Consider the following 14,032-nt stretch of genomic DNA (forward strand, 5'->3'; position numbering starts at 1 on the left):
CCCTTAACACAACACAGCGCCCCTTAACACAACACAGTGCCGTTAACACAACACAGCGCCCCTTAACCGCTTCCATGCCACCATATAGCAGAAACACTCCTGCAGGGCGGTACGGGTGTGCAATATCACGTGATTTTGCATTTCTGGGTAGCGCCGCCATTCGCGGCCACAGTTGTCAATCACCAGGTCCCGGATGGTAATTACTCGCAGACGATCACCGATGGGGAGGAGGACTGTTCTGTTTACTAACAGTTCTCCCTGTCAGCTTGGGCACAGTGCTCTGGATGGCTATGCACAGCCATCCAGAGCAGTGTGATTACAGTGAAGCACACACCCCGCCCCCTATATAAAACACTCCCTGCACACAGTTAACCCTTTGATCGCCCCTCATGTTAACCCCTTCCTGCCCTGTGCCATTAGTACAGTGTCAGTGCTTTTTTTTTTTTGCACTGATCACTGTATTGATATCACTGGATATGTCAGTGACACCAAGTCAGTTCCTCCCAGTGTCAGAATACCCACCACAATCCTGCAGTTCCGCTATAAGTCGCTGATCACCGCCATTACTGGTAAAAATGAAAAACAAAATCCCAGTATATATACCACCATTTGTAGACGCTATAATTTTCACGTAAACCAATTAATTTACACGTATTGGGATTTTTTTTTACCAAAGACATGGAGCAAAATACATTTTGGCCTAAATTTATGACGAAATTTGATTTTTTAAATTTTTTTACTGGACATGTTTAATAGCAAAAGTCAAAAATAAAAAACGCACAGGTGATCAAATTCCACTGAAAGAAAGCTCAATTCGTGGGGGAAAAAAGGATGTAAATTTAATTTATGTACAACGTTGCATGACCGTGCAATTGTCAGTTAAAGTAACGCAGCGCCGTATCGCAAAAAATGGCCTGGTCAGGAAGGGGGGAAATCCTCAGGAGAGCAATAAACATGATTCTCCTCCGCTAAACCCCGCCGGGTCATCCTCTCAGTCACTATACACTCCTCTATGCAGAATGCCGCACTTTCTCTTTAAAATGAACGAACTTTTTAGTTAAATTTTCATAACTTTTTCACCCCCATAATGTTAATGGTACAGTCCAAGTCGGGGCATAACACAAATGATAGGGCGATACCACTTCACACACATAGGAGGGGAAAATGATACCCTGAATCAGATGACTCGTCTCGTGACATTTGCTGCGGGTCATACCACTCTCTCCTGACCGATGGGGGAGTCGCACAGCACTTTTGGTTATCCTCTCATCGATTTCCTCTATAGATCTGCGAGTCGCTATTTATTTCATTCGTGTAAGACTGAAGACATGACAGACCGGTACATTTGTATCTCTATGGCTATGCTTCCTTTTTTTTGTAAGGACCGAGTTCACTCACCCCCCGCATTACAGGACCCATGTGATCGCCCAGCGAGCAGGAAGGCAGGGAGTCATGTGATGTAAACATGGAGAGCTGACAGGTGGGTCTGTGAACTAGGTGGAGGGGGTATTGGGGCGTTAGGGGGTAATGAATAATGAGGTTGAGCTTGTGGGGGGAGGAGAGGGGCTGGGGTGGTGGTGTGTGTTTGGGTGGGGGTTAATGGGGCCTGGGGTGGAAGGAGGGATGATGGGGGGCTGGGTTGGTAGGAGAGATAATGGGGATCTGAGGTGGAAGGAGGGATAGTGGGGGGCTGGGTTGGTAGGAGGGATAATGGGGGTCTGAGGTGGAAGGAGGGATAATGGGGGGTTGGTAGGAGGGATAATGGGGGTCTGAGGTGGAAGGAGGGATAATGGGGGGTTGGTAGGAGGGATAATGGGGGATCTGAGGTGGAAGGAGGGATAGTGGGGGGCTGGGTTGGTAGGAGGGATAATGGGGGGTCTGAGGTGGATGCAGGGATAGTGGGGGGATGGGTTGGTAGGAGGGATAATGGGGGTCTGAGGTGGAAGGAGGGATAGTGGGGGGCTAGGTTGGTAAGAGGGATAATGGGGGTCTGAGGTGGATGCAGGGATAGTGGGGGGCTGGGTTGGTAGGTAGGATAATGGGGGTCTGAGGTGGATGCAGAGATAGTGGGGGGCTGGGTTGGTAGGAGGGATAATGGAGGTCTGAGGTGGAAAGAGGGATAGTGGGTGCTGGGTTGGTAGGAGGGATAATGGGGGGTCTGAGGTGGAAGGAAGGATAGTGGGGGGCTGGGTTGGTAGGAGGGATAATGGGGGTCTGAGGTGGAAGGAAGGATAGTGGGGGGCTAGGTTGGTAGGGATAATGGGGGGTCTGAGGTGGATGCAGGGATAATGGGGGGTTGGTAGGAGGGATAATGGGGGGTCTGAGGTGGATGCAGGGATAGTGGGGGGTTGGTAGGAGGGTAAATGGGGGTCTGAGGTGGAAGGAGGGATAGTGGGGGGGGGGGGGCTCGGTTGGTAGATGGGATATTGGAGGTCTGCAATGCTAGGGGAGATAGTGGGGGATGGGTTAGTAGGAGGGATAATGGAGGTCTGAGGTGGATGCTGGGATAGTGGGGGGCTGGGTTGGTAGGAGGGGTAATAGGCATCTGAGGGGGCTTGGGTGGTGAGAGGGTTAGGGCGGTAGGGGGGATAACGGGGGGTTAGGGTGGTAGAGGGTATTTTGGGGGTTGTGATAGTGCATCTTTCAGTTTGCGGCACCTTATTCCAGGGACAACTAAGGGCTTGCTTAGACTTCTTGTTGGGGGGGGGGGGGGGCGGTGGTAAAACCAGACAGTTGAGCTGCATTTTTATTGCCCCCCCCCCTTTATCTGCAAAGGCAGGGTGTGCATATGCTGCGGCCTCGATGTAAAGCAGAAATGATCCCCTCTGTTGGGTTTGGCTGGCAGTGCCACCTCTAAACACGACCCGTTCGAGCAAACTGTGCTTCCATCGCATGCAATGCACCCAATTACACTGCAGGGGTGCTGCATTCACGGGATTAAAGGAGGAGATGAGGAGGTTACCTCTTGTCTCCTCCCTGCCTATCACACTCCTCTGAAAAACAATCCACCACAGATCCCAGCCACACATCGAAACCTAGCTTAAAGGTTCATTCACTTGGGCAAAAACAATCACTGCGTTTAAATGCGCACAGTCTATAGTTCTGTACCGATGTAAATGCAGCACTGCGGTAATCAATGCGCCCTCACACACAGCTGCATGCACATGTGAAGATGTATTCTGCGTTTAGTTGCGCACCTGTGCATCCAGGGCCTTGCAGATTTTAGGCATGTTCACTCATAAACGTGTACACACCAGGGGGCGGACTGACAACTCATGGGGCCCCCGGGCAATAGGGGATCATGGGGCCCCTGTGTCCTTGCCCAAACTCAAAAAAGCCTATGAAAAAGGTACCAGGGGCATCTCATGGGGCCCCCTACTGACCCCGGGCCCTCGGGTAGTGCCCGAGTTTCCAAATGGTCAGTCCGCCCCTGGTACGCACATACATGTGTAGTTATTCTTTGGAGTGAAGGGGCTCATTCACACAGACATACGTATTCTCTGCATGGAATACAGGTTCTCTCTGGCAGATCTAGTAGAGGATCCTGCGTAAAATACGCGCCGAAAGTACTGACGTTTAGATGTGTACAATTCTTCTTTCATTCCACCGGTGTCTGCTGTGAAATCTGCAGCTCTGGACACGGCTACTGTCCTACCATTTTTGTGTACACTGCTAAATGCATCACCCGTCTTCGTATGTAGACGCCGAAAATTATGTTACCCGAGGCGTTCGTAAACCGAGGCACGCCTGTATTTTTGTATTTACACACCTATGTCTTTGTAATTGTGGTTTGTGTCGCTTTATTTTGTGGTTTGTGTCACTTTATGCAATAAATAAAACAAATTCAATTGTATTTCTTCTTTGTATTTGTCTGCTGACTTCTTCCTGTGAATCCCCCTCTAGATCTTTAGACGTCTTTGAAGCCGGCACTTTGTGGTTTGGCAGATTCCGGGCAGTGGAAATGAACGCAATCGTAGCTCTGTGCCACTTCTGTGAACTCCATGGGCCGCGCACCCTTTTCTGTACAGAGGCCCTGCACTCGCCCATCCCCCAGGGAGCCGGCTGTGGGGATAGTTTGGGTACGGGGGAGCAGGTCGAGGAGGAAGAAGGGGGGATCCAGATGAGCAGCAGGATTCGCTCACACAGCCCTGCGGATGGGGCAAGTGCAGGATCCAACAGCCCGAGGCTCAGGAAATCTGACATGTGTGAAGTGAGTAACATTAAAGGTAACATGTAGCTCTGCTTTGGGCTGCATTTCAAGTAAGCCTTTCGAGGAGAAGTACAGTGACTGCCATGGCTGAAGATGCTAGTTGCCTGGCTGTCCCTGGCTTTATTACTCTGGGTCACACAGCACGTGAAGTCTGAAGATCTTATCATTATACTTGTTCTGGATCTGTGGCTCTGCTCTTCAATCTCAAGAATTCCACTAATACAGAGTTGACATACACTATATTACCAAAAGTATTGGTCGGCCTGCCTTTCCACGCACATGAGCTTTAATGGCCCCCCCAGTCTTAGTCCGTAGGGTTCAGTATTGAGTTGGCCCCGCCCTTTGCAGCTATAACAGCTTCAACTCTTCTGGGAAGGCCGTCCACAAGGTTTAGGAGGGTGTCTATGGGAAGGTTGGACCATTCTTCCAGAAGAGCATTTGTCAGGCACTGATGTCGGGGGAGGAGGCCTGGCTCACAGTCTCCACTCTAATTCATCCCAAAGGTGTTCTATGGGGTTGAGGTCAGGGCTCCGTGCAGGACAGTCAAGTCCCTCCACCCCAAACTGGCTCCTCCATGTCTTTATGGACCTTGCTTTGTGCACTGGTGTGCAGTCATGTTGGATCAGGAAGGGGCCATCCCCAAACTCTTCCCACAAAGTTGGGAGTATGAAATGTATTGCAATGCAGCCCAGAGGAGACATGCAGGGCCTTTTAGACCCTGCAAGTCTCATTAAAGAGAACCTGTCACCTAAAAATCATCACATAGGGGACATGTGATGAGAAAAAAGTTAAGTAAAATATGTGCAAAAAAATAAAGTTACACCTAAGCACATAATATCCCCCCCCCCAAAAAAAAGTGAGCCCACCCCTACATATACAAATGTAAACGCAAGCGTCGGGGCACCTACACGTGCAAACGATGATTACGATACACGTCACACATCGACGCGTACGCTGGAGTGAGAGCAATAATTCTAGCATCAGACCTCCTCCGAAACACTAAACTGATGGCCTGTAGGGGGCTTTTGAAGTGTCACCTATAGAAAATACAGGGTACTGAAGTTTGTTGCCATTTCACAGGCGCACGCAAATTTAGGGTTTGACATGTTGGATATCTATTTACTCATCTTTTATATTTTTACTTTTATTATACTTTTATATATCTTTTATATTTTACCAAGAATTTTGGTAATTTATTGTGTTTGTTTGCCCTAAAATTCACTTTAGTGTGTTTTGTTACTGCAATTTCGCGTTTCCTAGACTTTTGCGGTAATGTCATGTGACGTAAAAATTGTAACTACCTCTGTTTTATTCTCTAGGGCAGGGGTGTCAAACTGGCGGCCCTCCAGCTCTTGCGAAACTATAAGTCCCATCATGCCTCTTCTTTGGAAGTCATGCTTGTAATTGTCAATCTTGCAATGCTTCATGGGACTTGTAGTTTGGCAACAGCTGGAGGGCCGCCAGTTGACACATGTGGTCTAGGGTGTCTGCGTTCAAAAAATATCATGTTTAAGGGTCTTGTGTAATCTTCAGGCCTAAAATGATTTTTTTAAACGTGTGCAAAAAATGCAAAAGCGGCTCTGGCAGCAAAAAGGTTCATCTACTCTGCTACTAGAAATCTCTGCAATGATTATAAAAGTAATAAAAAAACAAGAATTTAAAAATGTGAAAATCACATAATATATACACCACAATAATAACTAAAAAAAAAATGTGCATCCTTAAGGTACTAATACTCTCCTCCTTAATACAGTGTTCCCTGTGTTTTTTGTTTTTAGGGTTGCCGATCTTTGGCTGCTGGGCATCCTGGGTACATTAGCCACGACAAGGAGACGTCCATTAAGTATGTCAGCCACCAGCACCCCAATCACCCGCAGCTGTTCAGCATCGTACGCCAAGCCTGTGTGCGCAGCCTGAGTTGTGAGGTATTAGTTCTCTACATTGAGTGTAGCCAACAATGGGTCATAATTTCATCGAGTGTAGCCAACAATGGGTCATAATTTAGAGTGTAGCCAACAATGGGGCATAATTTCATCGAGTGATGCCAACAATGGGGCATAATTTCATCGAGTGACGCCAACAATGGGGCATAATTTCCCCTACTGACGCCAACAATGGGGCATAATTTCCCCTACTGACGCCAACTGTGGGGCGTAGTTCCTCCCAATGACACTAACGGTGGGGCGTAGTTCCCCCCAATGACACTAACGGTGGGGCGTAGTTCCCCCCAATGACACTAACGGTGGGGCGCCGTTCCCCCCAATGACACTAACGGTGGGGCGCCGTTCCCCCGCCCCCAATGACACCAACGGTGGGGCGCCGTTCCCCCGCCCCCAATGACACCAACGGTGGGTCGCCGTTCCCCCGCCCCCAATGACACCAACGGTGGGGCGCCGTTCCCCCCCCCCCAATGACACCAACGGTGGGGCGCCGTTCCCCCCCCCCCCAATGACACCAACGGTGGGGCGCCGTTCCCCCCCCCCCAATGACACCAACGGTGGGGCGCCGTTCCCCCCCCAATGACACCAACGGTGGGGCGCCGTTCCCCCCAATGACACCAACGGTGGGGCGCAATTTCTCAGAATGACACCAACGATGGGGCGCATTTCCTCCCAACGACAGCAGTGATGTGGCACAATTTCTCAGAATGACACCAACAATGGGACACAATTGCTTCTAATGACATCAATGATGAAGCACAATTCTTGCAAATTACACCAACAATGGGGCACAATTCCTTCCATTGACACCAAAGATGGGGCATTGCTTTTTCCAACTGACACCTGGACCTTCCAATAAAGTCCAGCTTCCCCAAAGTCTTAAGGACAGTAAACTGGCCCTTTCTTTAGAGGGTTTGTAGACCCCTGCTATAGAGTGTCACTTGAGTGACAGCTCTGAGTCTACTGGGGTTGCTGATATCACATCCAAGATGGCGGAACCCAGCAGTAGTCTCAGGGGGGTTTGGATGTTTACACAAGGAAGGATTTTTGATGTACAGAAGTTGCCTAAGATATAAGTGCACATGTAGTCTAATGATAAGATGTTTATTGAATGGTCTGGTGACAGGGTCTCTTTTAGTGTTAGGTGTTATTGAACTCTTGTTCATAAGGTGACTATGTAGCACTATACCTTTTGTCATGCTATGTTGTTATCCCCTTCATCTCTGCTACCTGTGTTTGCATCTCAGTCTTCAATGTCCATGCCCAAGGTATTGCCGCTTGTAGGGTGGCACCACTGCCATGCTGGAGCCACCCCGATGTACACACTCTCGGCAGGGACTCTGAAGGCTTGAGCATGCATGCACAGTATGGTCTGGGTATGAAGAAGCAGAAGACTGATAGAATGGGCATGCATGCTCACTATGGGCTGGGTGTGTGTATTCTTTGGACATTGTATGCAGGAGCACCTCTTGCATCGGGACTAAAGGTGAGGCGAGATCACCTGATGCGACAGCGAGTTCTCCCTGAAGCGGAAGTTCAGAGAAGCGTTCTGCAGTCTGGAGTCGGCACCATCGAGGAGCACCAACTGAAGTTTGCAAACATGTATGCTGTAAAAAGTTTACTGAGGAATGATTTTCTGATTGGTTAGAATTCATTCAACTTGTAAAAATAAAGTTTTAAACAAGTAAATATAATATACCTTCCTATCTCGCAGCATAAGGATTACAAATAGTTAATGTTGGCTAGTTCAGCTTTAATTCTATTGGATAACAATCTGGCTGCTTTCTCTGCATTGTCCAGGTCTGCCCTGGCCGCGAAGGTCCCATTTTCTTTGGTGATGAGCAGCATGGCTTCGTTTTCAGCCACACTTTCTTCATAAAGGACAGCTTGGCACGAGGCTTCCAGCGCTGGTACAGCATTATCGTCATCATGATGGACAGAATCTACCTAATCAACTCCTGGCCCTTTCTGCTGGCTAAGATCAGAGGGGTGATAGATGAGCTACAGGGGAAGGCATTGAAGGTGAGCTCAAGTTTAATTCCAGGTGTAACGGAACCGTCCCAGCCTGCGCTGAGTACTTCCGTTAGAATACCGCTTCCCCATCTGAACACCGACCACAGATTCGAAGTAAACCAGAAAATAGACTACTTTATTTTAACACAGATACAAGATATATACATTCAAGGGAACAATCCCCCCTCCCTGCATAATGACTCAGGGCGTGGCAATCTACCTTTATTAACAAGAGACACACCAACAGACAGTCCCATCAGGAGAGCTGCTGGAAACACCCCCCACCAAGCCAATATACAAACACATACATCCCATAATAGTTTGCTCCCAGGCCAGACACACAATAGAACAATGGGATGCAACCACATGGCATTAAACAATCAACAACCCCCCACCCCAATATTAGGAAAGATCACCCTGTACCCCCAACAGGCACAGGTGACTTACACATAATAGGGATATGGGGAGCTGAAACGGGGGTCTCCCCACCTCTCCAAAGTGAGCTGGGTTCCATGGGCCCCCCACCCAAAGTGACTCCCGTCACACCAGGCAAAGCACTATGGGGAGGGTGGTGGGTGATGCAGTCATGGGAAGGAGGGAAATGATGAAGGGGAGAGCAGGAGCCTTTACAGAGTTGCCTCTCTAGGAGACCTGGTCTCTCTGCCAAGGCTTCCAGTCTAGTTAAAGGATACGTTCACCTTTCGTAACATGTTACTCCCATATTCAGGATGTAACATGTCACAAACTGACTAGCCCCTGCACCACCCCTGTCCCTGCTGTGACAGCAGGTTATCTTCTCCTCCCCACTAGCTGTCACAATTTAAAAAAATGTGTCCGTGCAGGGCTCCGCGTCCTTCATTTACAGCTTTTTGTGAATGGGAAAACTACAAGTCCTGGCAGCCTTTGCGGTTGTCGGCTAGTAGTTTACAGAAAACTACCACGGTGCCATAGTAGTTCATTGAGCCTTCCTGTCAGTAGTATCTGCTTGCTTGTACGGGATGTACTAGCAGGCAGATATACTGGCAGGTCAGGGGAAGACCTGCATGGCACCAGCAATCTTCTGATCGCTAGTACAATGATTTAAAGGATCCACAAACAAAAAATAATAAATGCAAAAAAAATGGGCATTTATTATTTTTTGTTAAAAGATGAACTTATCCTTTAAATTGGCCATACATACTGATTTCTCCATCTATTCTACACGGTAAATATGGACAAAGCTTCCGCTGTGTCTAATGTATTTGGACAGCCAGCCGCTATCAAAATACAGTACCTGGACTTTTTCAATCAAGGGGTGTTGGGCGAGAGGTAGCGACAGAGCCTACCACTGAACGCATTTCATCTGGTTTATTAGGAACCAATTATAATTTGTGCTATGTATGACAAGCTGTATTAGAGCTGAGGGAGAAATCCGCATCTAACCAGAAGAGTCCTTATGCTTATAGTCCTGAGAGTTTTTTAAAGTCATTCCAGCAGACCCATATGGGTGATGTGCAGGAGTTTCTCCATCTCAGAGCAGCTGGAAGGGTGGGGGGGATGGGGGGCTGGGAGTAGTGGGGGCTCTGGGGGAGGTGACGTCACTCGGGCTGGGAGTGGTGGAGGCTCTGGGGGAGGTGACGTCACTCGGGCTGGGAGTGGTGGAGGCTCTGGGAGAGGTGACGTCACTCGGGCTGCGAGTGGTGGAGGCTCTGGGGGAGGTGACGTCACTCGAGCTGGGAGTGGTGGAGGCTCTGGGGGAGGTGACGTCACTCGGGCTGGGAGTGGTGGAGGCTCTGGGGGAGGTGACGTCACTCGGGCTGGGAGTGGTGGAGGCTCTGGGGGAGGTGACGTCACTCGGGCTGGGAGTGGTGGAGGCTCTGGGGGAGGTGACGTCACTCGGGCTGGGAGTGGTGGAGGCTCTGGGGGAGGTGACGGGCGATAGGGGATCATGAGGCCCCTGTGTCCTTGCCCACACTCAAACCACACCCAAAAAGCCTATGAAAGGTACCAGGAGCATCTCATGGGTCCCAGGGTCAGCAGGGGGCCCCATTAAAAGTGCTCCTGGTACCTTTCATAGGCTTTTTTGGGTGTGGTTTTGAGTGTGGGCGAGGACACGGGCCCCATGATCCCCTGTTGCCCGGGGCCCCATGAGTTGTCAGTCCCCCCTGTAGCTAAGTGCAATTTTTATTGTTTCTTGCATTATTTAAAAAGGAAATCTTTTGCAGGTGTTTGAAGCAGAGCAGTACGGATGCCCACAGCGCCCTTTAAGGATTAACACGGCCTTCACACCATACATGCACCAGAGGAATGGAAATGCAGCTCGCTCCTTGACCTCGCTCACCAATGACGACAACCTCTGGGCCTGTCTGCACACTTCTTTTGCATGGTAGATTGGTTTCTCAATGTCTTCCTTGGCCATACACATCAAGATAGCAGTCAGATGGAAGCCAGCAGGCAGTTTTTTCTTATGATGCCAATTGTGAGGTTCAGTGGGTGTTTTAGTGCAAGTGCTTCCTGAAGTGTACTCATTCATTCTGATGGTAAAATTCGTATATAGTCTCCAAAATGGTTATGAAAGCAAAGGCTGCTTTACCACTTGCCAACCGCACTATCGCCGTCCAGTTATGGGAGGGTGTCTATTGACTCTGTGATCACAGCGGTCCTTTACCGCGTGATCGGCTATGTCCAATCACAGCTGATCATGATGTAAACGCACTTATCGGCAGTACTTTCCTCACACTGTCACTGCGTAAGGAAAGTACTGCCGATAACCAGCCAGTGTGAAAAGGGACATCTACACTGATGATCAGTGCCCTGGTTATCAGTGCAGCCCCAACAGTGCTGTCTATCAATGCCAGTCAGTGCTGACAATCAGTGCCCATCAATGCCAGTCAGTGCTGACAATCAGTGCCCATCAATGCTTTTCAGTGCTTCTGATTAGTGACTATCAGTACCTCCTGTTATTGCCCATTATTGCTGCCTATCAGTGCTCACCAGTGCCTCTTCATCAATGCCAACTCCTCAGTGTAGCCCTATGAGTACCCATCAGTGCTGCCTATCAGTACCGTCTCATCCGTGCTCATCGGTGCTGCCCATCAGTGCAGCCTCATCAGCACACATCAGTGAAAGAGGAAAAATTACCTGTTTGCAGAATTTTATAAGAAAAACTAAGAAATTTTTTGTTTAGCAAAAAATAAATACCACCAGACGAAAGCTCCATTTGTGTGGGGAAAAAAAATAATTTAATACGGGTACAGTGTTGCATGACCGCGCAATTGTCATTCAAAGTGCGACAGCACTGAAAGCTGAAAATTGGCCTAGGCAGGAAGGGGGTGAAAGTGCCCTGTAGGCAAGTGGTTAAAGCAGAAGTCCAGCCAAAACTTTTTTTTTTTTTTTAGTGTTAGAGCGGGGAAGGACTGGAACTCTGTCAGCTTTTTATTGTTGCCTGCAGAAATATCCACTCTCATTATATGTTATAGTGTTGATTGTTGAACAGAGGCTTAGGGGATACACATCATTTTAATTGTAGAGACCTAGTAGGAATATCTTCCAGTGGGGACACCTTTTGGTGACAACTGTCAAAGGTTGGTTTCCCTTGACATTAAAGTGGGCCTTCACCACCCCATCCCACCCACTTTTTGTCATTCTACTCCTGCCCCCTCCTCTCTCACAATCAGATTTTTTTTTTTAATGCTTTTATTTTTGGGGAACACTTTCCTCCGCTTTCTGGATTCTTTCCTAGGCAAGAATGACATTCAGCTGCCTGTGGCCTCCTGGGATGCCCATGTGATGCATCCCAAGCAGACTCTGGGTACCCTACAACTCAAACGCTGTGGTGCATCACGAAGGGACCGACTGTCTCCTTCCGGTTCTTGCAGATGATACACAGATGGCGCATGTGTGTCATCACGGGGCCAACTGCAAGAGTACAGAAGAGACAGCCGGCTCCCCATGATGTCAAAAAAGGATGTGGTGGCACGGGAATGGGTGTGCAGCAGAAGACCATCATGGATTCTCTTGGTATGTGAGTGTCTTTTGTGGATAACCCAGCACAAAAGTTAACCACTTGATGACCAGGGTGGAAGGGTGATGTATCCATGCAGTGATGTCCAAGATATTTTTTTCATCTGGCAATTACCTTCCATATAAAAGTAACCCTAGTGGCTAAGAAGCTGCTGGATTACTTTTACAGGCAGAGGAAGGGGGTCCCAGCCCCTTCCTGTTGCTGTTGTTTTTACTGTTCTCCTGAGCGATCGTGGAGCCCAGTACGGATGCCACTGGCGGTATCAGCTTCCCTGAACACAGTGAGAGGAACTGATCTTGATCCTCCCACTGTGTGTCAACAGAAACCAGAAGCGATGAGGATTCATTTCTTTATAAGCTATTGCCGGCTTGTGTAGAAGTGGATTAATCTAACCTTGATTTTGTCTGCTGCTTTGGTGGCCAGAAGAGAGATCTGAGATCTCATAGACCCCAGAACTCTCCATAAAGAGGACCTGTCATGGCCACTTCTATCACAAGGGATGTTGTTCATTTTATGTGATAGCAATAAAAGTGATTTAAAAAATTTAAAGGTATAATGTTAAAATAAAAAAAAAAATTAATAAAATAATTTTTTTTTTAAAGTCTCCCCCATTGCTCGTGCTCAAAGGCGAATGCACACGCCGGTCCCACATGCATAAGTAAACAGCGATCACACCACACGTATGAGGTATTACTGCAAATGTCAGAGCAAGAGCAATAATTCTAGCAGCAGATCTCCTGTGTAAATCTAAAGTGCTAACCTGCAAAGGCTTTTAAAGTGTCGCCTATGGATAATTTTATGTAGTTTAGTTTGTCACCGTTCCACAGGCGTTCACAATTTTAAAGCATGGTATGTTTGGTATCTATTTACTTGATTTAACATCATCTTTTATATTTTACCAAACAATTGGGTATTATATTGTGTTTTTGTGCATTAAAATCCATTAAAGTGTAATTTCTAGGGCCGCTGCTTAAAAAATATATAATGTTTGGGGGTTCTAAGTAATTTTCTAGCAAAAAAAAAAAGCTAATTTTAACAAGTAGGAGAGGAATGTTAGAATTGGTCTGAGGCTGAAATAGTTAAAGCGGAGTTCCACTCACACTGTAAATAAATAAAAGTCAGCAGCTACAAAAACTCTAGCCGCTGACTTTTAAAAAACAGCCTCTTACCTGTCCCATGATCCCGCGGTGTCCTCCCCACAGCCCGTTTCGCCGGCCATCCTGTGTTCCAGGCACCGGCATCTTCAGTGTGGGCACCCGGCTGTGACAGCTTGCGGCTTCACAGCCGGGTGCCCACTGTGCATGCGCGAGTAGCGCTGCGCTTCCTAAATGGCCCCGTCGTCTTCTGGGACCTGACAGGTGTCCCAAAAGACTACCGGGAGGGAGGACACCTTCCACTTCTGATCGCCTAGGTCAGTGGTGGGCAACCTTTTTTTTCAACTGAGCCAAATCTCGCCAAAACCACGATTGAAATTTATTTTGAGAGCCACATTTTTAATACTGAAAATACATCCCCCATATAGTAATTCATCCCCCATAGTAATTCATCCCCCATATAGTAATTTATCCCCCATATAGTAATTCATCCCCCATATAGTAATTCATCCCCCATATTAATTCATCCCCCATATAGTAATTCATCCCCCATAGTAATTAATCCCCCATATAGTAATTCATCCCCCATAGTAATTAATCCCCCATATAGTAATTCATCCCCCATATAGTAATTAATCCCCCATATAGTAATTAATCCCCCATAGTAATTCATCCCCCATAGTAATTCATCCCCCCTATAGTAATTCATCCCCCATATAGTAATTCATCCCCCATAGTAATTCATCCCCCATATAGTAATTCATCCCCCCTA

The 14,032-nt window shown here is 47.9% G+C and overlaps 1 protein-coding gene across 1 annotated transcript in view; it reads left to right on the forward strand.

The window, feature by feature from the left end:
* Window positions 1–1,320: 1,320 nt before the first annotated feature.
* The window catches only part of FLCN (folliculin), a 31,303-nt gene continuing 18,591 nt past the window's right edge, over window positions 1,321–14,032 (forward strand). Inside the window, exons 1-5 of the mRNA XM_089662957.1 lie at window positions 1,321–1,480; window positions 3,904–4,210; window positions 5,989–6,135; window positions 7,951–8,172; window positions 10,368–10,528. Of these exons, the coding sequence (XP_089519083.1) occupies window positions 3,962–4,210; window positions 5,989–6,135; window positions 7,951–8,172; window positions 10,368–10,528 (779 nt within the window). The 5' untranslated portion in view covers window positions 1,321–1,480; window positions 3,904–3,961. The remainder of the gene's footprint in view (window positions 1,481–3,903; window positions 4,211–5,988; window positions 6,136–7,950; window positions 8,173–10,367; window positions 10,529–14,032) is intronic.

Source organism: Staurois parvus, unplaced genomic scaffold, assembly GCF_062004578.1.
Source record: "Staurois parvus isolate SC_StPar_1 unplaced genomic scaffold, SC_StPar_1.0 ptg001591l, whole genome shotgun sequence".
NCBI lineage: Eukaryota > Metazoa > Chordata > Amphibia > Anura > Ranidae > Staurois > Staurois parvus.